The sequence below is a fragment of the Molothrus aeneus genome, chromosome 22 (assembly GCF_037042795.1).
Source record: "Molothrus aeneus isolate 106 chromosome 22, BPBGC_Maene_1.0, whole genome shotgun sequence".
In the NCBI taxonomy this organism is placed as follows: Eukaryota; Metazoa; Chordata; class Aves; order Passeriformes; family Icteridae; genus Molothrus; species Molothrus aeneus.
The window spans coordinates 2444453-2466786 of NC_089667.1; the positions used below are offsets into that span (position 1 = coordinate 2444453).

General features: G+C 52.0%; 1 protein-coding gene across 1 annotated transcript; it reads right to left on the reverse strand.

Moving 5' to 3' along the window:
* Positions 1 to 684: 684 nt before the first annotated feature.
* On the reverse strand, positions 685 to 21578 carry ADAMTS8 (ADAM metallopeptidase with thrombospondin type 1 motif 8). Its single transcript, XM_066564484.1, has 9 exons — positions 20985 to 21578; positions 13054 to 13293; positions 12000 to 12132; positions 10997 to 11164; positions 10026 to 10324; positions 7657 to 7840; positions 7181 to 7353; positions 6370 to 6545; positions 685 to 4330 (listed from the first exon to the last, which is right to left on the reverse strand). Exons 1-9 carry the CDS (start codon positions 21576 to 21578, stop codon positions 3598 to 3600), a joined length of 2700 nt encoding a protein of 899 aa, XP_066420581.1. The 3' UTR covers positions 685 to 3597.
* Between the last annotated feature and the right edge of the window lie 756 nt (positions 21579 to 22334).

Consider the following 22334-nt stretch of genomic DNA (forward strand, 5'->3'; position numbering starts at 1 on the left):
ATATAACATGTATATATCTAATAGATGATGTATATACAGATATATAATAGAATTCTGTGATACTATGTGTCTAATATGTATATTATGCATATATAATATATATGATGTATACATACATCATATACACAATATATTATATGGTTCTATAATGGTTTAAATATATTATATATTATATACAGTTCATATTATACTTTTTATCAGTTATATATAGTATATTATCTATAGTATATTATTATTATAATATAGCATATTATCTATACTACTATAATATAGTATACTATATATAATATAATATAATATAATATAATATAATATAATATAATATAATATAATATAATATAATATAATATAATATAATATAATATAATATAATATAATATAATATAATATAATATCTATAATAATATAAGTATATAATATATACCAAAAGATATACTGTATATGTATAGAAAAGAGGTAGGTGCTCATAAGGCATCTGCAAAACAGAATTGCTTCCAAATTTCTGCAGAATAATTCTGCCTCCATGGGTTTTGTCTATTCTCTCATGTAATATTTTGGTTCAGCATCTTAAAACTGAATTAACTGTTTATCAATAAGATACAGAAAAGAGAGATTTAAAATCTCTCTGGGATGCAGATAATAATAGTCCTGAGAAAAGTGCAAATAAGGACAAATGCAAAGAGATAAAAGGCAGGAATTCCTTTATTGAGGGGTAAAGGCAGAGCCACAAACAGTTTTCAAAATTAAAAACAAATACAAACAATAGGCTAAAAATCAGAAAATTGTATTTTCCCCCCTCTCCTTAAGATGAGTTCCAAAGCTTAATTTTGGTTGGGTTTGTTATGCTTGCACAGCTTGGTTGGTACACCAGGGAGGAGGGAAACACCAGTCAGATACCAGAGTGGATAAACAATGAGCAAAGACATCCCTTCTCTGAGCTCCCTGCAGCTTCCAGAGAGGGCATGTGGGAGCAGCATGTTAAAACACAGTCTTTTTAATCTCTTTTTTCCTTTCCAGACAGCTACTGTACAAAACCAAACAGAAATTTGTAATAAATACCTAACACAAGAGGCTCAGTACATTGCTACAATCCTTCACTGAAGGGAAACATATATATACATATAAATATATATATATATATAGCCTAATATATAAAACCTCTTTGACTTAAATCAGAGTAAAGGCTACTTGTTTTTACAGAAACCTGGGGCAGGAATTCCACTTAGCATCACCCACACCTCAACAGAGCATCACTGCCTCTGGTCCCCTCTCCTGGGGGATCCCCACCTTCCCCCTCACTAGAAAAGCAGCAGGATTTGCCCTAAACAAGGAGTTTTTACATCGAGGAAGCTCCAGTGAAGCAGCCACACAGTGATTTATAAAGACCTGGAAAAGCCCCTTGGCATGCACACATTATCCTGGGTGATAAATACAGACATTTTCCTTGGCACTGCCTCAGACTGATGTTCCTGACCCATCCTAAATGCTGGTGCTGACACTGGAGAGGAAACACATGCTGGCTTTGAGTTTAAAACCCTTGCAGACTCAGAGGGGAAAAAGAAAACAACCCTGCAAGGCTACATGACTTTAGCATCCAGCTATTTGTTAGAACTTAAATTCCTGGAGATTAATTAGCAGATGTAGAACATTGCCCAAAGGTAGGTCTGTACCACAGCCCAAACAGCTCTGCATCCAAACTCTGCAGCTGGCCTTCAGGTTTTTTTTTCCTTTCCTAAAAAAACCAAAGGAACCAAGCACTCAATACCCTCAATCCTGGGCTGTAGCTCCCATGGTTTTGATAGAAATCATGTATGGGAGATAAAACAGGAGTATTTCATGTTTTCAGGTGAATAGTGAGGTTTCTGTCTTCAGAGGAGCAGCTCATCCCACCATCCCATTCCAAACCTGTCTGGACAGCCAGGAAAGGGTCTCACACGAGCTTGGCTCGCTCAGGCAAAAGGGACAAGGAAAAGGATTTGCTCCATAAATGTGAATGGGGAATCTGAAACATCAAAAATTCCAGCCCTCCTCCCCTTCCTATGAGAAAAAGGCAGATCCCACTGGAAATTCTACATTTTGCTGCCAAAAAGGAAGCCAAGGCAGGGTATGAGAGGAGCCTGGAGATACTGAATTGCTCATCCAGCAATAGCAAAATCTTTCCAAATTCCATCCCTGCTCCCCAGGCACAGGCTGCTGCCAGCACATGGCCAGTGATTGCTTTGGAAAGGGCAAAGTTCAGGGTCTGAACAGCCATCTGTGCTGGGGCCAGGCAGCAGCTGGGCTGGGGAGAGGGCTGGGGCTGCTTCCCACTGGGAAAGAGCAGCTCCAGCCTTGCCAGGCTTGGTTCTGCACCGAGAACTGCTCAAGCAAGGCTGGAGCTGGCACCAGATCTGAGCATTCTCAAATATCCCAGGAAAGCAGAGGTGAAGAGCAGCACTGGTCACCTCTGGCACGATCTACAGATCCTGGGCTCATCCCTGCTGCACACCAGGCTAGTGAATTATCTCCAAAATTACAGCTGAGCTGAAAAAATGAGCCCACAGGGGACTGAAGGACAAGGATGGGAAAGGAAACGCTGGCACACCAGAGTGCCTGCTCCAGAGGGCATCACAATAGGCATTTCACAGTCCCAGCACTGCAGAATTAGGAATTAATTAATCCTCACAGTGACCCTGTAAGACAGATCAGGTGTAATTAAGCCTTGGTTTTTTAGCTGGGGAAACAGAGGTGTGGGGTAACAGCTCTAGGAATAACCACAGGTGCTGGGGGTGTTTGGAGACAGAGGTTTGTCACCTTGTAAATTATAAATCCAGCAGAAACCACCTCTCACCTGTCCTCCTGCCTGATTCATGCTAGGATCTGGCTCTCAGCTTACTCCTTCTCCCATTCATACAAGCAATTTATCTCCCAAGTGAAACCCACAGCTGATAAAACACTCCTCATGCTCAAGGACACCCACACTGCTGCAGGGAGGGGATGGCAACCCATTCCATGCCTTTTGTGAAGAAATCCCAGTTTTATCAGCAGAGACATCCACCCTGGACCTGCAGCTGGGATGGGGTGACAGCAAAACCAGGCTCCCCATTTTCTCCAGTGCCAAACCCCAGCAAACCTTACAAAAGCAATCTGCAACCACATCCAGCTCTTTGGAAACACCCTACAGAGATCTGCTTATATTTCCCTTAACGTTACAACGTACCTGCAAGCAGCCAGCCAGAAAGAAAAGGAAGAAAGAAAGGAAAATAAGTGATTCCTCCCTGTTTTGCTGCCGTTATTCTCCCCTCTGAGGTAGACATCGATGTGGTGGGGGTGAAGCACAGGAGAGAGAGCCCATGGCACCCTGGCTGTCCTGCCCCAGTGTGGTGGAGCCCATGGCACCCTGGCTGTCCTGTCCTGCCCCAGTGCTGTGTTAGCCCAGGGGACCCTGGCTGTCCTGTCCTGCCCCAGTGCTGTGTGGCACCCTGGCTGTCCTGCCCCAGTGTGGTGGAGCCTGTGGTACCTTTGCTGTCCTGCCCCAGTGCTGTGTTAGCCCAGGGCACCCTGGCTGTCCTGCCCCAGTGCTGTGTGGCACCCTGGGCTCCTGCAGCCCGGCGTGGCTCAGCACTGCCGCAGCAGGCAGGCGCTGGTGGCCGGGGGCGGCCCCGGTGAGCTGCACTTCTCGGGGGCGGTGATTTTCCCGGCGTAGTCAATGCAGGAGGCGCTGCGCGTCCGCACGCCCTCGCCGCACGTCTGGGAGCACGGGGACCAGGGACCCAGGCGCCAGAGAGGGCAGGGCACGTCTCCACAGGGCTTGATGTCCTCAGGCTTGAGGGATCTGTTGCAGGCAGAGGAGGTTTGACCCTCCACATCCCGGCAGTCCACCGTCCGCCGCTGCCAGCCGGAGCCACACGTCTTGGAGCACTCGGACCAGTCCCCCAGCACCCACTGGGAGGTCAGCATCGGTCGGATGACGTTGACTGACTTCTTCTCTTTGCTCTTCTGCTTGCTGAAAGGGACATCCTTGGGGATGAAGAAGGTGTACTTGACTTTAGGTGGGAAGACCTCGCTGGCAATGGTCAGCAGCTGCACGGTCAGGGGCTCTGGGAGCTGCCGGAAGCTCTGCAGCCTCTCCAGAGTGGTCATGGAGCCGCTGTACTTCAGGATGGTGCCCTTAATGAGGATGTCCTGCTCCATGGCTGAGATGGCAAAGTCTCCATTGAGCAGGTACTTGCCCTCAAGGGTCTTCAGGGCCAGGTAATTCCCGTCGTGCCGGAGCCCTCGGTGGCTGCGCTGTTTGATGTCGATGTTGGTGGCTCCGGCGGGGATGGTGACAATGTCATTGTAACCGTACCTGCACGGGGCAAAGGGACACGGTTATTCTGCAAGATTTACTAAAACCACACTCATGTAAGGAACAGCACTCAGGTGTAGGAGTGTCAGGGGGGTAGGACAGTGGGATGGAGATGAGAGATCTCTGCAGCCAGGGCGTGGAACTTGGGGTTTATTGCAGAGGGCCTGGGTGCAGGGCCCTGCTGGGAGCTGCCAGGCACAGCTCAGAGCAGGACTGAGAGAAGAGAGGGGAGAGAGGATGAGAGGGTGAGAGAGTAAAAGGGTAAGAGAGCGAGGTTCCCGTTACACTACAATAAATCTTCTTCTGTGTTGAATATTCTAATTCTCACTAACCAATCCAGTACAAGATACAAATCCTACAGCATTTCCATACAGCCTATAAGAATCATTACATTACCACACTGTGTTACACTTTAAACCCTAAAAACTCCTCTTTGGGCCCCTTCTGCCAAGCTGTAGGGTCTGCTCTGACCCTTGGGCCTGTCTGCAAGCAGAGGGTGTTGTTCCATCAAAAGGGGATCACCTTCAGCCAGCCACACCATTGTTTTCCAGTTGTTCAGTAACTGAGGAATCTCAAAGCTTGCTTTCATTTCCATCTCGCTTATAGTTTCTATATTCTCAAAATCTTTTGCCAGACAATCATATTGATAAGGCTTTCCTGTTTCATCTTCCCCAACACTCAGGATCCTGGCTCTGAAGCCATCCCTGTGTAACCCCAAGCACTCAAGAGTTAGAAATATTGCAGATGTTCTAGATGTGAGCTCAGCTGTAAGGTTTCTCTGAATGATGTATGAAAATGAGTGATGCAATCAAATGGACAGCCCTGTGATTACCAGCCTAGGTGGGAAATTCCCCTTGCTCCCTGCATTTGGAAATGGTGAAGTGTTTGGGATTGAAAGCCTGTCACTGGTTATGCTGAAGGGTGACATCACCTATTGACAGAGATAATATAGAGACAGTACAGATGTAGGTAGAGATACAGATATAGATGTAGAACAACAGAAGAGGAGGGAGTCTCTGCACTCTCAGCTCACTTTCTGAAGGGTTTTGCAGCCACCACTACGATGCAGAAGTAATCCCACTGGAGGATACAGAGGACATTCCCATGCCAGGGAAGCGTTTTCCTGCAGAGCCAGCCAAAGCTCAACCCTGGAGCACCACGGCTCCCAGGACAGCACGTGGAAGGTTGCACTGAGCCCTCAGCACTGTGACTCACACTGCGGGGCCAGCACAGGATCATTTTCCACGGATCCCCATGGTGGATGCTGCGGTCAGTAATTAGGTTCAGAGTATTTTGGAAAAAAGCCTTTGAGTCAAACTCTGCTCTCCGTCACCCTGGCCTCCCTCACCCTGATCTTAATGGGATCTCTTCTTGGCTGTAGCTCCTGTGCTAATCTCCATTTAGTCAACCACAAACAACTCATAGGAGAGTGGAAGCCCTGTTTCAGCTGTTCCCTGGAAGGAAACCATTTAGGAAATCTGATTTGATTGTGTGAGTCACGTCACTGCATGGAACTGGACGGTTGGGCTTTTGTTACGGTTTTCCAACAAAAGCCTTAAATTCTGCTCTTTGGCAAAGCAGAATTCCCAAATCTGTTGGGTGAGGGAAGTGACTGCCCCAGTGTCCTTGTCCCAGCATTCAAATTCCCCCCAAGCCCAGGGAAAGGTTACTGAACATTTATATCACAATCAGCCCTGGAATATGTGTCCAATTCAGTGCACTGGTGTGAAATGTGTTTTGTAAACTCGTTGGGGCAGCAGATTTATTTGCAGTGGTGTACCGAGCCCATCACATCAGTTATTATTTTAGGAAATACGCTCTACTTGGCTTGTATAATTCTGCCCCAAAATAAACTGAGCTTAAGTCCCAGAGTCTGGGGAGGAGCCCAGGCTCTTGCAATGCCAGCCAACTGAGGATGCTGGCTTGGATCCTAATATATTCCAAGCCTACAAGTTCAGTGATAGAAAAGGGGAATGAGAGAGGATGCTGGTGTTTCTCCCACAGCCCATCCCTGCAGAACCTTCTTCCTGGTGCCTCACCTGGATCTGTTGAGCGAGCCGGATATTTTCCTGCACGTGGAGCCATTGCCACCACACACCCCGCACTTGTCCAGCTTCTTGGAGGAGCCAATGACGTGGTCACAGCCAGCCTTGATGCACTGCCCGTGCACACAGATGGAGAGGGTCTCTGGGCCACACAGCGTGCCATCGATCACCTGGGAAAGGGGATGCACAGGAGGAACCAGGCCATGAGGTCTGACACGGGGTAAACAGGAGTGATTCCCATCTCCAGGAATCTTACTTTGGTGATTCCCATCTCAAGGAATCTTTGGAGATTCCCATCTCCAGGAATCTATCTTTGGAGATTCCCATCTCCAGGAATCTTACTTTGGAGATTCCCATCTCCAGGAATCTATCTTTGGAGATTCCCATCTCCAGGAATCTATCTTTGGAGATTCCCATCTCAAGGAATCTTTGGTGATTCCCATCACTAGGAATCTATCTTTGGAGATTCCCATCTCCAGGAATCTTTGGTGATTCCCATCACCAGGAATCTATCTTTGGAGATTCCCATCTCCAGGAATCTTACTATGGAGAGTCCCATCTAAAGCAATCTTTCTTTGGTGATTCCATCTCCAGGAATCTATCTCTGGAGATTCCCATCACAAGGAGTCTTTGGAGATTCCCATCTCCAGAAATCTCACTTTGGAAATTCACATCTCCAGGAATCTCACTTTGGTGATTCCCATCTAAAGGAATCTTTGGTGATTGCCATCTAGAGGAATCTTACTTTGGAGATTCCCAACTCCAGAAATCTCACTTTGGGGATTCATATCACCAGGAATCTTACTTTGGCCTCAAAGACTTTGAATTCGCTCCTCCCTCGGGCTCGGCAGAAGAGTTTGCATCTGTCTCGGGGGGACACTCCAGCATACTTAGGAACCCACTCCAAGTGATTCCCTTCCAGGTCAGTGAAGTTGTAGCTGTTGTACTTCTCACACTGCTGCTCCCGAAAGCTTTTCCCTGAAAGGAAGGGTGAAACATGGCCCAAAATCCATGGGAAGCTGGCAGGAGCTGCTGTCCCTGGCCATCGCAGAGAGGTGGGAGTGAGGTTAGGATAGTGAGAGCACGCAGTGAGGGTGCAAGCAGGGGAGGAATGTCACGAAGGAGGGATCCCACACTCCTTCCATCACTCACAGAAGGTCACAGCCCCCAGCAGGAAGCTGTTGCTCCCCCAGAGATGAATATCCAAGGGAGAGCAGAGCAATCCCTGTAACGCGCTCTGGAGCAGCAGGCGTGGGAGCACTTGGGCATGGCCATCCTTACCATCGGGCGGGCACTCCTGGGTGTGGCAGGACTGGTACTTGGCTCTCTGGCCCTGGCAGTAGCTGCCGCCGTGCCGGGGCCGGGGGCTGTCGCAGTGCCGGTGGGAGAACTGGATCCCTCCCCCGCAGCTCCGCGAGCACGCGCCCCACGCGCTCCAGGGGCCCCAGCCGCCGTCCAGCGCCGCCTGCAAGGGCACCAGGGTTGTGGTGAGATGTCATGGGTTGCCTCAGGTACCTCGGGCTTCTCCCTAAGATTTCTTCCCCAGGTGTGTCAGTCACCTCTCCCTCCCCCTCCCCTGCCCCCTGCCCAGCACTGTCTGTCAGTCCTGGAGTTCCAGAAGGGCATGGAGTGATTGGCAGAATTCAAAAGATGCCCTCCACCCCTGGAGGACATTGGGCCATCCAGGTGTCCTTTGTCCCTTGAGACTTCCCCTCCTACCTGGTTGGTAGCCCCACCATGCCCCTTCCCCTCTCCCCAGGGTTCAAAGGAGCAGCAACCACGGGCTCAGGGAGTTCTGTTGGAGCTGGTGCTGCATTCAGAGGCCTGAGGGCCAGAATAAAGCTCTGGATCCAAACCCTCCATCAGAACCGACTCCTTTCCTGTACCATTGCCTTAAAGCTTCTCCGCCAAGGTAAAACTGAGCTCCTGAATGTCTGGACTTCCCTCCAAGCACCCAGCTGCAGCACCCAGATAGCCAAAGGTGTCTCTGAGATGAAATCACCACACACCCAGGCAGGCAAAAGTGTCTGTGGGGTGAAATACCACACACCCAGCTGGCCAAGAGTGTCTGTGGGGTGAAATCACCACAGCTGCCACCTTTTGGTCAAGCAGCAAGGCCAGACAAGCCCAGGCACGTCCTATCTGGCTATATCGGTATTATTCCAATACAGAAGAAGCTGCTGAGCCCAGCCCTGAGCCTGCCCATGCCCAGCTGCTCCCTCCCAGGGCTGGAGCAATGTTAAAATCCCCCCCAGCCCTGATCCAGAAAAGCGCTCTGTACTTCACACAAAGTTAGTACTGACTTCCACTGGTCTGTTTGCATGCTTCAAGTTAAGCTGGGCTTTGAGTACTTTGCTGACTGACTCTGAAACTGCTGCTAATTTCCCCAGCAGGGCAAAAAGTCGTGATTTAATTGCAGATCCACACTGCTTGTTTTGGTTCAGACCAGCCCATGGCTTGGTAGCAGACTTTTGTCTATGAGCTGGACTCGCCAGTAATAAATATTAACGAAGGAGAGACATCCAGAAATAAACCAGCCCAATCCAAAGCCAGCCAAAGAGACAGCAAGGGTGGGGTCAGAGATTTGGAAATCCCAAAGGGTCAAGCCCCAGCCCAGCTGTATGGGGTTTGTGGAGGGGGACACAGGGGTGGCTTCTGTGAGCAGCTGCCAGGAGCTCCCGCTGTGTCCAGTGGAGCCAACGCCAGCTCCAGGATGGACCCACCACTGGCCAAGGCTGAGCCCAGCAGATGTGGTGTTGACCTTGGGGATAATGTATTTAAGAAGAAGAAAAAAAAGTTATCAGGGAATTGTAATTAGGTAGAGAAAAGAGGAGTGAGAATGTAAGAGGAACAGCTCTGCAGATACCAAGGGCAGTGCAGGAGCAAAGGCAAGGATTCCTCCAGGTACTGGAGCTGAGATTTCCCCAAAATTCTGTGGAAAAGACCATTGTGAGGCAGCTTTGGCCCTGCAGCCCATGGAGGGCATGGGGGTACTGAGATCCTCCTCAGCCCATAGAGGAACCCAGGCCAGAGCAGGGGGGATGCCTGAAAGAGGCTGTGACCCTGTGGGAAACCTGAGCTGGTGCAGGATCCTGACAGGACCTGTGGAGAGAGGAACCCATGCTGGAAGGACCTGGGAGCCTGTGGAAGACCCACAGTGGAGCAGCCTGTCCTGGAAGGACTAACCCTGAGGAAGAGTGACCCACATGGCAGCAGTTTGTGGAGAACATGTCCATGGGAAGGACTCATGGAGAAATTCATGGAGAATTGTCTCTCATGGGAGGGAAGGACTCTGACTCCTCTCCCTGAGCAGCAAGAACAGCCCATGATGAGCTGACAGCAATCCCTATTCCTTGCCTTCCTGCACCACTGGAGACAGAAGGGAGAACTGGGAAGGAGGGAGGTTTGGGGGAAAGGGTTTTTAAGGTCTTATTTTACTTCTCATTGTGCTGATTTTGCTACTAATAAATTCAATTAACATCTCTAACTTGAGCCTGTTTTGCCTGTGATGTTGATTGGTGAGTAACTTCTCACAGTGTTTATCTCAACTCATGAACCTTCCCTGTCCAGCTGTGGAGGGGAGTGAGAGGGAGGATTTGGTGGGTGCCTGGAGTGCACCTGGACACCACCATTCCCTGGTGTCCCCTTACCTGGGGTTTCAGGGCATCCTGCTGCACACAGCGCCCATCCCAGCACAGCCCCTCGGCTTTGCAGGGGGTTCCATCAGCCCATGGCAAGCTGCCATTCTTGGTGTGGCAGAGGGGCTCCCCACTGCCCATCCTGCACCACAGCTGGGCACAAATGTCCTCCTCCGTGGTGTTGGGGCAGTGCTGGAAGTCCTTGCCAAAGATCTGCTGGCATTGCTGGTCCAGGCTGTACAGGGCTCTCTGGCCAGGCAGCTCGGCAGGCAGGGACACGGGCTCGGCCGGGGCATCCAGCAGGCAGTCACCTGGGCAAGGCTCAGAGTTAGGCTGGACATGGAGCTCCAGGGCTTGGTGCCACTGACTGCACCAAGCAGGGCACCCCACACCTCTGTCCATGGCCTGGTTTGACTCCCCCTTCACCCCACACCCCCTCCAGGCACGGCAAAGAGCCTGAGCTAAGAAAAGGCTGTTTTGAGAGATGCTGTAGCTGACTGGTGTCACAGTCATATTTTCTGGAAAAATCCCTTTGCCCAGGATTCTTCTCCTGGGAAGCTGAGAAGCCTCAGAGTAAAGGAAAACAATATTGTCTCATTTGCTTCTCCTGTGTTTTGCTGCTTTGGAATGTGGTTGGAGATTGTTTACCCACAGGTGATTGTTTCATTAGTTTCTGCTGTGAATGTTTTCACTCTTTGGCCAATCAGTGCCAAGCTGTGTCAGGACTCTGGAAAGAGTCACGAGTTTTCATTATTATGTTTTAGCCTTCTGTAAGTATCATTTCTGTATTCTTTAGTATAGTGTACAAGTATAGTATAGTGCCAGAAGCTACTCCTGTATAGTGCAGAAGTTCTTTAATATTTATTCTTTAATATTATCTAGTATCATAAAATAATAAATTAGCCTTCTAAGAACACGGAGTCAGATTGATCATTCCTCCCTTCATCTGGGAACCCCACAAATACAACAGACTGGAGCCTTACCATGCCCTCCATCCAGGAACTCAGTGAGGTACATGGCACTGCACGGGGACCAGGGCTGGCTCTTGTTCAGGTGGATGAAGAGTGGGGCCATCACGTGGTGCTCGCCCAGGGGCCCGAAGAGCCGCTCGCAGTTCTTGGAGTCGTCGTGGGGCATGCTGAGCACGTGGCCTGGGGAGCAGAGGGCATGGCACAGCTGAGCTCCCCAGCCCCTGCTCCTCAGCAGATGGTGTGGGGGACCAGCTGTAAAGTATCAAGCAGCTCCTATGTCTGCCAAAGCTATTTGCTTCCATAAATCAGAAGGAATAAAAACCTGCTTGGTCTGTCTCAGAGGTACAGGTGTGCAGGGCAAAGGAGCCCAAGTTTTTATAAACTCAGAATGGTTTGGGATGGGAGGGAATTAAGGCTACACTCCCTGTCATTTACAGGGACACCTTCCACTAGACCAGGTTTCTCCATGCCCCGTCCAACCTGACCTTGAATGCTCCCAGGGATGGGGCAGCCACAGCTTCTCTGGGCAAAAATTCTCAGTGCAGAAATGGCAAACCAAGGCAGAGACATGCTGGATCCCATGCCTGAGCACATCACAACAGGTAAATCATACAATCACTGGGGTTGGAAAAGACCTCCAGGATCCTCAAGTCCAACCTGTGACTGACCCCCACCTTGTCACGCAGCCCAGAGCACTGAGTGCCAGGTCCAGGCATTTCTTCAACAACTCCAGGGATGGGGACTCCACCACCTCCCTGGGCAGCTCCTTCCAATGCTCAACAACCCTTCCCGTGAAGAAATGCTTCCTGAACTGGTTCAAATGCACCAATTTACACCAAGTTGGGCACTTAGTGTTTCTCCTGGTGCAACCCAGCTTTTATCAGTGCCAGAAGCTCCTCAAGGCTCAGTGGGTGATTCCCAGCCAGGAGATGCTGGTGCTGGGCTGTGCCATGACCCCTCCCAGCAGCAGGACAGGAAGAAGCAGAGCTCCCCTTGGGAAGGGAGCCAGTGTTACCCAGTTCATGAGCCAGGGTGTAGGCTGCCTGCAGGCCCTCGTCCTCGATCACGGAGCAGCTCTTGTTGCGGTCGCACATGGTGCCGATGTCCGCCACGCCCAGAGTGTCACAGCTTTGGTGGCCACAGAAATCCTGTTAGTGCCAGGCAGGGGGAGAGGTCAGCAGGGACAGGGGGCCCCATGCTCAGCCCCAACATCTCTGTGAGCAACCCACTGCTGGTCTGTGCCACACACATCTTTTATGAAAAATCCTTTCCTTAGAGTTTTTCCTCCTGAGAAGCTGAGAGGCCTCAGGAACAAAATGCAAACAATGGTTATCTGCTGCTGTGGAATGCAACAGGTGCATCTGGGATTGGGCTCATGTGGTTGTTTCTAATTAATGGCCAATCACAGCCCAGCTGGCTCGGACTCTCTGTCTGACACACAAGCCTTTGTTATCATTCTTTCTTTTTCTATTCTTAGCCAGCCTTCTGATGAAATCCTTTCTGCTATTCTTTTAGTATAGTTTTAATATAATATATATCATAAAATAATAAATCAGCCTTGTGAAACATGGAGTCAGATCCTCGTCTCTTCCCTCATCCTCGGACCCCTGTGAACACTGTCACAGGGGTGATGTGATGTTCACATGTCTGAGATAGAACACATGACAGACCTTGGTTGTTTATCAGCCAAAGAGACTGATTTATTCTTTGGGCTTGCTCTTACAGGAAATTCAAAGCTCCTGGCTCTAAACAGCCATTGGTCTAATCTCTACACCCCCTGACTCTGAACCAGTCAAATGTTTGTATTTTAGGAGAGTTGTTATTGATTGAAATCTCATTCAGTCAGCCCAGAGGCTGGCTTATGGCACTGGGCTGGATTTCTTCTTTATAACTGGATTAATGTTCAGTACCAGCCAGCTCGTACTGCAACAGGGCTGCACCCCAAATGGCACCACCCCAACTGCTGTGCTGCATTCTCTGCACAGTGGGGCACCCACCTCCACCATCAACCCCCTTCTCCCCCTCCAGGAATTTCTTGAGCCCTTTCCCTTCTGCCCTGGGCTGCTGACCTGTCTGGTGAGGAGGATGGCGGTGTCGTAGTGCTCGGGGTGCCGGTCGCTCGGGGGGTTGAACCTTTGCTGCCAGCTGCAGAAGTTGCGCAGGGTGAGGCCACCATTGTCAGACACCTCGGGCCCTGCTGCTGCCTCCTCCACCACCAGCACCTTCACCACCACCAGGCTGATGGAGTTCCTCAGGCTGGGATGCTTGTAGATGTGAGCTGCCATGGACATCAGGGTCAGGATGTGGTTCTGTGGGGGGAGAGATGGGCAGGCAGAGCCTGGGTAAAACCTCTGCTACAGGGCAATTGTTTTTGTTTAAAAAGAAAGAATCAGCCTCATTTATGAAGCCTATCACGTCCAGACCATAGGCTGATGGACTCAGTGCTGCCTCTCCTGTATGTGATGCTTTACACCTTGTGCTGGTGGACAAGCCCTGCATCCCCTTCTGCAAATGCTGTGTCTCCTCTCCCATGAACCCTTTGCACCTAAATCCCTCTGGAAGAAATTCCTTGGGGAAAACCTCAGCATTCTGGAGAGTTCTCTGCATATTCCCAAAGGGCATTAACCCTGCCCTCGCTGCCCCAGGGCAGGAACCAACTCACACACACACACACCTTGCTGGAGCAAAACCACCTAGTAAAACTTCTGCCTGTGCTGCTCACAGGGTTTGAACCCAGCAACAAACTGGGACTAAAACACTTTGACAGCCAAGACTTTGCCCAGCAGCATCTCCTGCCTGGTGATGAGCAGGGATTACTTAATATGTCAAAAGCGCCAGCGCCAGCCATGTTTAGGCTGATGTAAACATCTTATCAGAGCATCAAAATTCCTCCTCTGCTTGGCACCACTCGCAGCCCCGAGTCAGGAGTAAAAAATGCAGCTATTACACAACATGGTATTGGGAAAGAGAAAGTGGCTTCTCTCCTCCCCAGACAAATTACACCCTGCAGTCTCAATTCAGAGCCTAATTAAAGTGGAAGGACTCGGTGGGAGCCCTCTCTGATAGCCAAGTTTCACCCAAAATACATTTCCTCAGCAAAGCTGACTGTGTGTGCTCATCCATCACGGTATTGCCAGGACAATGCCATTTCCTGAAACACAAAATGCTGTTTTCTTAGCAAATGAGGGAGATGCTGAGTGAGATACAGCATATTTGCTGCACCAAGAGCCACTTGCCCAGGGCATTTGTGTCTATTTTAAATTATTCTGCCACATTTTATCCCACCACTGGCAGCTCCACGTAAACAGATGTTTTGTTTCTACAAGACATATCCCAAGTCCTCCCCAGCTCATTATCCAAGGGCAGGTCCCAGCAAGGCTGCTGGGAGCAGGGAATAGACTGGTTTATTTAGACTGGCCAGATCTCCATGCCATGACTCACATCCATGCAGCTCATGTCACAGAGAAGTCACTGCAGAGGCAAGAAATTGAGGAGAGAACCCCACAAGGGTTCAATTTCAATTTCAATTTCAATTCCATGAAACTTGGGGGAATTGTTCACCCTGTGGGGAAAGTCCATTGGGAATTTTGCTAAAAATATCCCAAAGCTTTCTTAAAATTAGGCCCCTGAAGATCTAGAAGGATGCTCTGTGCTGGAGCTGCTCATCCTGGGATCATCCCTCATTTCCAAGGGAATAAATCTGTGTCCTTTTCTAACCCATTAGAGGTTTCTGTCCATAGCAGTAGATCTGACCTGGGAGATATCAGTTCATACCACAAATCCCCCAGGACACCAGCCCTCACATCCTCAGGGCTACATCTAGCCAAAAACCTCTTTCAGCAGTAGGAACAGAGGGACTTGGAAAACATCTGTCCACCTTCCCTGTGTCTGGAAAGGGAAGATGGAAAGCAAACCCAACAAACAGCTATTTAGTGAAGATTAAAAGGTCAAATCCACTTGTTCCACCATCTGGTGTCTATTTATACCCATCCCTGGCCCGTGCAGGAATGGGTTGGGTTTCAGATGGACCCTGACTGCTCTGGGGAGAGCGGCAATCCACCTGCACTGCCTTGGCTTAGCAGGGCTTGAAGCCATGGCCAAAAGCAAATTACAGATCCTCAGAGCTCAGGAGAGGCCAGCTGAGTGCTTTCAGCCAAGAACAGGCTGGAGAAGGGCTGAATCCTGCTGGTCCCATCCTCCCTCTGCCTTTGCAAACCGGCTCTGGCTCGACCATCCACCCAGGAGGGAACGCTGCCTTCTCCAGGGTTTCCTTCCCAGCACTGAGCCTGAGGATGTGGGGATTGGGATCAGGTGCAGGGCAGTGCTTTGGGCTGGGTTTGGGGAGCCCAGGGCTGCAAACACACTGGGCAGTGTTCTGGGCTGGGTTTGGGGAGCCCAGGGCTGCAAACACACTGGGCAGTGTTCTGGGCTGGGTTTGAGGAGCCCAGAGCTGCAAACACACTGGGCAGTGTTCTGGGCTGGGTTTGGGGAGCCCAGAGCTGCAAACACACTGGGCAGTGTTTTGGGATGAGTTTGAGGAGCCCAGAGCTGCAAACACACTGGGCAGTGTTCTGGGCTGGGTTTGGGGAGCCCAGAGCTGCAAACACACTGGGCAGTGTTTTGGGCTGGGTTTGGGGAGCCCAGGGCTGCAAACACACTGGGCAGTGCTTTGGGCTGGGTTTGGGGAGCCCAGGGCTGCAAACACACTGGGCAGTGTTTTGGGCTGGGTTTGGGGAGCCCAGAGCTGCAAACACACTGCTTTGTGCCTTCTTGCCCGGCACTGCAGCCCTGCAGGCACAAGGAGCTTCCCTGCCATTTCCAATCAGCATCCTGGGAGATCTGGCAGGATGTCTGGTAAACACAGCTGGAAAATCAGCCTCTTACTGTTCTGGGGGCAGAGGACACCAGTGTGAACCAGAGAGGGTTGTGGAGCGTCCCTTCACTGCCATTGAAGGCACTGTGGAGGGTGATATCCAACAAATCTCCTACCCCTTTTCTCCCCCAGCTGCAATCCTGGGCTCCCTCTGCTCTCAACATCAAATTCCCCCTAAAAAACAGGAGAGATGACTTTTGTGTGCCACACAGCAGCTCTGAGATCCTCCTGCCACAGCATTACCGTGTCTGGGAGAGCCTGCCCTGAGCCAGGCACTGCCCTCCAGCAGCAAACAGCACAGGCAGAGGGACAGGAAAAATAAATACAAATCAGGGCTAGGGGACCTGAAGTGGTTGTCTTTACCCTCATTGAAGGACTGAGTTTTCTGATGTAGGCTCTTGCAAAGTCTCTGCCTGCATTCCGTTCCATGGGAACCACTCAGAAGCTGAACCTGGCATTTATTTTTAATTATTATTATTATTATTTTGATGGGTGAAACTGCTCTTACACAGACACTATTATTGTGGTATGCACAGAATGATTTCATGCTGCTGGACCCACCAGGACAGAGGGACAGCAGGGAGCACCCACAGAACACCCCAGCACAACCTGGCTCCCCCCAAGATGTGGGGAGCAGTGTTCAGCCCAGCCTGGGGCTGTGGGATTGTCTGTTGGTTGGATTTGGTTGGGTTTTTTGGCTGTTTTCTCCCTAAAAACCAGCACTTCTGCAGAAGAAAGAAAAGCTGAGATTCTGGAGCACAGGCAGATGGAAGGGAGCAAATCCAGGGATAGAAAGGCTGCCCAGCTTTTAAAAATCTGCTGGTAAAAACATCTCAGGTTGTCCTTTCCCCATGTGGAGCTCCCTGCCTGGCTGGGGTGCCCAGGGGCTGCTGGCTGCCCTGCCAGCTCCTCTGGGCCAAGAATTCCCTCACAAAAAGGAATTTCCCCCCAAGGGAATGGGGGCAAGCCAGGGGAGAGGGGCACACCTCGCCAGCCTGCTGCTGTGCCTGGCTGCCCTCCTGCCTGCCCAGCTCTCTGCCCATCCCTGCTCTGTTTGCCACATGATTCCCCCCCCGCCCCGTCTCTTCCCCTCCCTGCTGGATATCTGAGGCTGAACCACAAAAGCAGCAATTAGCCTTGTTCAGGGCAGGGGAAACTGAGGCACATCTGGACTGTCCCCACCTCCACAGAAGCAGAGATGGAGTCAAACCCCATCCTGAGAGCATCCCAGAGCAGGAGTGCTCCACTTTGGGAGCCAGCATGGAGCTGCTTCAGTGGGAGCCAGCACGTTTCATTGTGAAGCCCTGAAATGCAGCAGCTGTTGAATGTCCTGGTGTGAGGTGAGTGCCCCAGCCAGAGGAACATTTAGGGGGGCTGCCTGCTCCTCCAGCCCCTGCCCCACACAGGATGTAGGCTCTGGGTCACCCTCAGAGGACAAATCCCAGAAGAAAAGCTGGTGGGTGGTAGCAGCATGCTGCATCCCCTTTAATCCCACTCCAGTTGCCTTTGGGATGGGCTTAGGAGGAGCTGGCTTCTTTTCTCAAGGGATTAAGTGAATTTACCCACTCACACTGCAAAATACCCTAAAGCAAGGCTAAGAGCCAGACACGAGGGGACCTGGGGCTCCTGGGGGGCTTTGGATTTACTCCAGTCCATGTGGAAGTGGGAGAGCCCTGGCTTTGGATTTACCCCCAGTCCATGTGGAAATGGGAGAGCCCTGGCTTTGGATTTACCCCCAGTCCATGTGGAAATGGGAGAGCCCTGGCTTTGGATTTACCTCCAGTCCATGTGGGAGTGGGGACAGCCCTGGCTTTGGATTTACCCCCAGTCCATGTGGGAGTGGGGACAGCCCTGGCTTTGGATTTACCCCCAGTCCATGTGGGAATGGGAGAGCCCTGGCTTTGGATTTACCCCCAGTCCATGTGGGAGTGAGGGCAGCCCTGGCTTTGGATTTACCTCCAGTCCATGTGGGGAGAGCTGGCAGCAGGACCCTGGCAATGCCCCGTGCCCTGCACTCCTGTCTGGTCTGAAAGGGAAGGATTTGCAACAGCACTCCTAAAAAACCTCATCAATCTGCCTGGAAAAACCACAGAAGTCAGCAAGGAATCCCAGCTTCTCCAGACTGATCTGATTCTGCTGTGGTCCTCAGTGATTCCCAGCCCTGGGAGTCAGGAAGGGAAGATTCCTCACTCAGAGAGGAGGAGGGAAAGGGGATCACAGCCATTGTGCTTGCAGAGGAAAGCTTGGAAATGTGTCTCATCTGCACCCAAGAGACTGGAGAAATCCCACCACAGGAATCCCCTTTGGCTGCCAACTGGCTGGGGATGCTGCAGCTGGGTTTTGGAGCTGCTTGGTGCTTTAGGTGTCCTGGCAAACGTTCTCAGCCATGCAGAGCAGCCTCACAAGTGCAGCCCAGCTGCAGGTGCTCAGCCTTCCTGCACACAGGCTGGGTTAGCCCTGTCCCCTGCCTCAGTTTCCCTGCTCAAAACCCCACTTTACTCTGTTAGTGATGCTCACAGTCCCTTTGTTTTCAAGCACTTGGAATCCTCTGCAAGAAAAATCCAAAAGTGTCCAGCCTGGACATCCCTACATCAGAGGGCTCTTCCCAGTCCCTGCAGGTTGAACCCTGCCACATCCCCCAGGATTTACTGCCCAGCACTATCCTGCTGCTGATGCCCCCCCAAATACCCCAACCATCAAGCCCAAACAATAATTAAACCCCCAAATTTCAGGTTTAGTTTGCTCTCACCTCACCATTCCCTCCTGGTTTACATAAAAGTACTGATGAAGGTAGAATAAGCTCTGGTTGTCTAAATTAGGTTAACAGCTGAGTTATAATCCTGAAATTGATGGGAAATAAATCATGAACAGCATCTTCCCACCACAAGCATGGCATTGATTATAACTCTCAACGCTTGAGTGCATCTTGGGGTGACTCTTCTGCTCAAGCTGTTACAACTTATGCAAGAAAATAACTGGGAATACAAACAATGCTGGTGACCTTTAATAAATATTTGGTAATTAAAGTGTGGTTACGGGAAGAAAAGTCATTATATAAATATGGTTTGTTCTGACTCAACAATTCTACTCCTTGGGCATCTCTCCTAGATCTCACCAGCACTTGCCACTGCTTTTTTCACCCCACAAGAAAGGTATTTAGGCAGAAGCAAGATTGCTGTGCTGGTCCCTGCATTCTTGTTCCAGAGAACAAAAGACACAGAAACACAGCAGGTGGTTTTTTGGTTGTTGTTTTTTTAGCTGCTACACCAGAGCTGGTGGAAGTTTTCTCCCAAATATTTCAATATGCTATTACTCTATTCATCCAAAACAAGATCTTTGAAGGTTTCCTTCCCCTCCCTGAGAGATGATGTGAAGATATTGCTCTAGGGGCTGAGGAAATGATGGTGAAATGGGAGCCAAGCAGGCAGCACCACCCAGCCCAGGGCTGGGGCAGCCAAACCAGGGCAAGGTGCCCGAGTTCCAGCCCCTTGGTCATGGGTAGGTGCCATTTCCTCTCCTGCTGCCTTCACAGATTTACCCAGAGGGCTGCTGCTTTTTCCCCAGCTCAAGCTGGGCATCATCAGGATTTCCCCCAGTCCAAATAAATCACTTTATTTCTAGCAATGTAGACACCCTTGGGTGTTGCCTTCAAGCCATCAGGTGCCCAGCTGGATGCAGAAGGTTCCCTGTATTATTTTTTCTGCCCTCTTGGGGAATCAGAGACCAACTTCACACTGTGGGGAGAGTAATTCCCACCACCATTTGTATGTCTGTTGCTTAAAAATTCAGCTTACTCCACTTCAAGAGCCCTGTGAGCACTTGGGGTACCTCCAAGTGCATCACCCCTCGCTCACTGACCCTCTGCTACCTGATCCTGCCAGCCTGGCTGGGTGGCAAAACCAAGCAAAGGGCAACACCAGAGTGATGCTGAGCAGCTGCAATCATCTGAAGCCCCAAGGTTTAGCATTTGCCAAGGTCCAGCCTGGCCTGAGCAGGGCTGGAATTAAAACATTGCTTTGTTAGGAGCAGAGAAGCCCCTAGGGGAAGGATAAAGCCGGTAAAAGTGGCAAAGCCAGGCTGCAAAGTGCAGCCTCTGGTTTCAGCTTCCCAACTGCTCCATGCTGAGCTCCAGCTTTAAGGACTCTTCTCCCAGCCCAAACAACCCGAAAAGGAGCAACTTCAATGCACAATTATCCCTTGCAAAGACCGCAGAGCGTTTCCGACAGGGCAAACCTGAATTTGGAGCTGAATTTGGAGCAGCCATGCCTGCAGGGTAGGGGTGGGGAGCTGGCTTTGAAAAATGACCCGGTGCTGATGAACGAGGCAGCTCTGAATGGATGAACATGGACAGACCTGGAGAGGGGTGTGGGGGGCTGAGGCACCTCGGACTCTGCTCCTGGGGTCTCCCCAAAAGCCTGGTTGGGACAGGATCTCTGCAGAGAGTGTTCAGGGAGTGTGAGAGTCGCTGGTGGCTGAGGGGAAGGGCTGTTCATCCATCTGCTCAGCGCTAACAGGTGGCTCTGGAGCGGGGCTGTGCATTACCCAGCCCCTGCTGCATTTACTACTGGCCCCGGCTCCACTCGGAAGGGACTTAAGGCCATTCCTGCGGCTCTTCCCTGGCAGCACAAGGGCACTGACCCGCCCTGTCCCGCACCTCGGGGGACACCTTTGGGGCTGCAGGGACACCGCAGTGCCCGTGTGTGCAGAGAGAGCCAGGCTCATGGGGCTGGGAAAGGCTTCAAACTGAGGGAGCCCCACACATCAGCACCGGGGATTGGCAGCCCACACACAGCCAGGGAAGGTAGGACCGAGGTCCCTCGCTCACCTGAAGCTGTCCCCGGTGTCCCGGGGCTGAGAGGAGCCGGCAGCGGGCAGGACAGGAGGGGACGGAGAGGCAGAAGGGCTGGAGGAGGAGGAGAGGCAGCGGGGACGGGGACAGGACAGAGCGGGATGAAGGGATGCGTGTGTAGGGAGGACAGAGGGATGAAGGCTACAGACAGGCAGTGGGAGGAGGCGGAGAGGCGGCCGGGACGGGGACAGCAAGGGACGGGAGGATGGAGAGACAGGAGCGGCACAAGCACGGACAGAAGGCTGCGGGCAGGGGGACGGCGCGCACCCAGCCCTTACCTCCACGTCCTCGCCGTAGAAGCGCACCATGGACGCGTCAGCCACCAGCAGCGTCTCCACATAGCGGGCCTGCGACACGAAGCGCGGGGCCCTGCGGCGCGGCGCGGGCTCGGGCCCGGGGCTGGCGGGGCGCGCACCCGGCGGGGCCGCGCGGCGCCTCAGGCGGTGCAGGCGGCCCCAGGGCGGCCCGGGCACGGCCGGCCCCAGCGGCTGCAGCTCGTAGGCCGCCCCGTCCAGCAGGAAGGCGGCTCGCAGCCCGCCGCCGCAGCTGCTGAGCACGGCGGGCGCGTCGGGGCTGCCCTCGACGGCGCCCGCGTAGAAGCAGCCGCGGCGCGGCGGCGTTGGCGGGCGGCGGCCGCCCAGGCGCTGGAGGCGGAGGCGGGGGGCCAGGAACGTGGTGTCGGGGCGGAGGCGCAGGACCACGGCGCGGCCGAAGGCGGCCAGGCGCAGGGCCAGCTGCCCCGGGGGCGCGGGCAGGCGGGCGGGCAGCACGGGCTGCGTGTCCCGCGGGGGCGGCGGCGGCAGCGCCCAGGCGTGGCACAGCAGCAGCAGGTGGAGCGGGGCCCGGCCGGCCAGCAGCGCCCGCCGCCCCATCCCGGCACGGCACGGCCCCGCACCCCCCGGGCTCTTCCCCCGCAGCCTCCGCGCCGGCCGCCGAGCCCGCTGTATTTATACTTTCTCCCCCCGGCTTTGACATAAGAGGTTTATTTTTGATCTCTCGCTGTTCTCCCCACTCCCCTCCCCTGCCAGCCGGAGCCTGGGGGAGGAGGAGAAGTGAAAGAGAGAGAGAAAAAAAAAAAAAAAAAAACGCGACCGAAAAAAAAAAAAGGAAAAAAAAAAATCAAAAATATCCCCCCAAACCAGGGAAAGGAAAAAAAAAAAAAAAAAAAAAGAAAAGAAAAAGAAAGATGAAGAAGCAGAGAAGGAAAAAAAAAAAAAAAGGGGAAAAAACTAAAAAAAAAAAACCAACCCCAACCCACTTTTGGATACGATTTGAGGCCAATCAGGCGCCGGCAGCCCCGCCTGCCTGCAAGTGTCAACTCCAGCCTGTTGCTCTCCCAGTATTAACCCCTTCTTCAGCCCCAGCGCTGCCCGCACGGGTCTGATCCTTCCCGGGCGCCGGGGGTCCAGCCCTCGGCAGAGGGGCTGGCACACTTCCCCCTCCACCTGCACGGAAGGGTTTACTCCAGAGCGCTGATTCTCAGCATCCCCTCCCAGCTGGAAAGCACTGGGCCCATGCCAGCTGGAGAGCATCTCGTTTCAGAAGGTGCCTCGGGAGGTTCCCATGTCCTTCCCCTAGCCAGGGACAGGGAAGGCTTTGGGCCCCAGGGAAAACTCCATCAGGACACA

Coding starts and splice junctions, on each gene's coding strand:
- ADAMTS8 (XM_066564484.1), bottom strand. CDS start 21,578: ATGGGGCGGCGGGCGCTGCTGGCCGGCCGGGCCCCGCTCCACCTGCTG. Junction 13,294..20,984: donor TCTACGGCGAGGACGTGGAG/GTAAGGGCTGGG, acceptor CTCCCCCCACAG/AACCACATCCTGACCCTGAT. Junction 11,165..11,999: donor CACCCTGGCTCATGAACTGG/GTAACACTGGCT, acceptor TCTGCTCCCCAG/GCCACGTGCTCAGCATGCCC.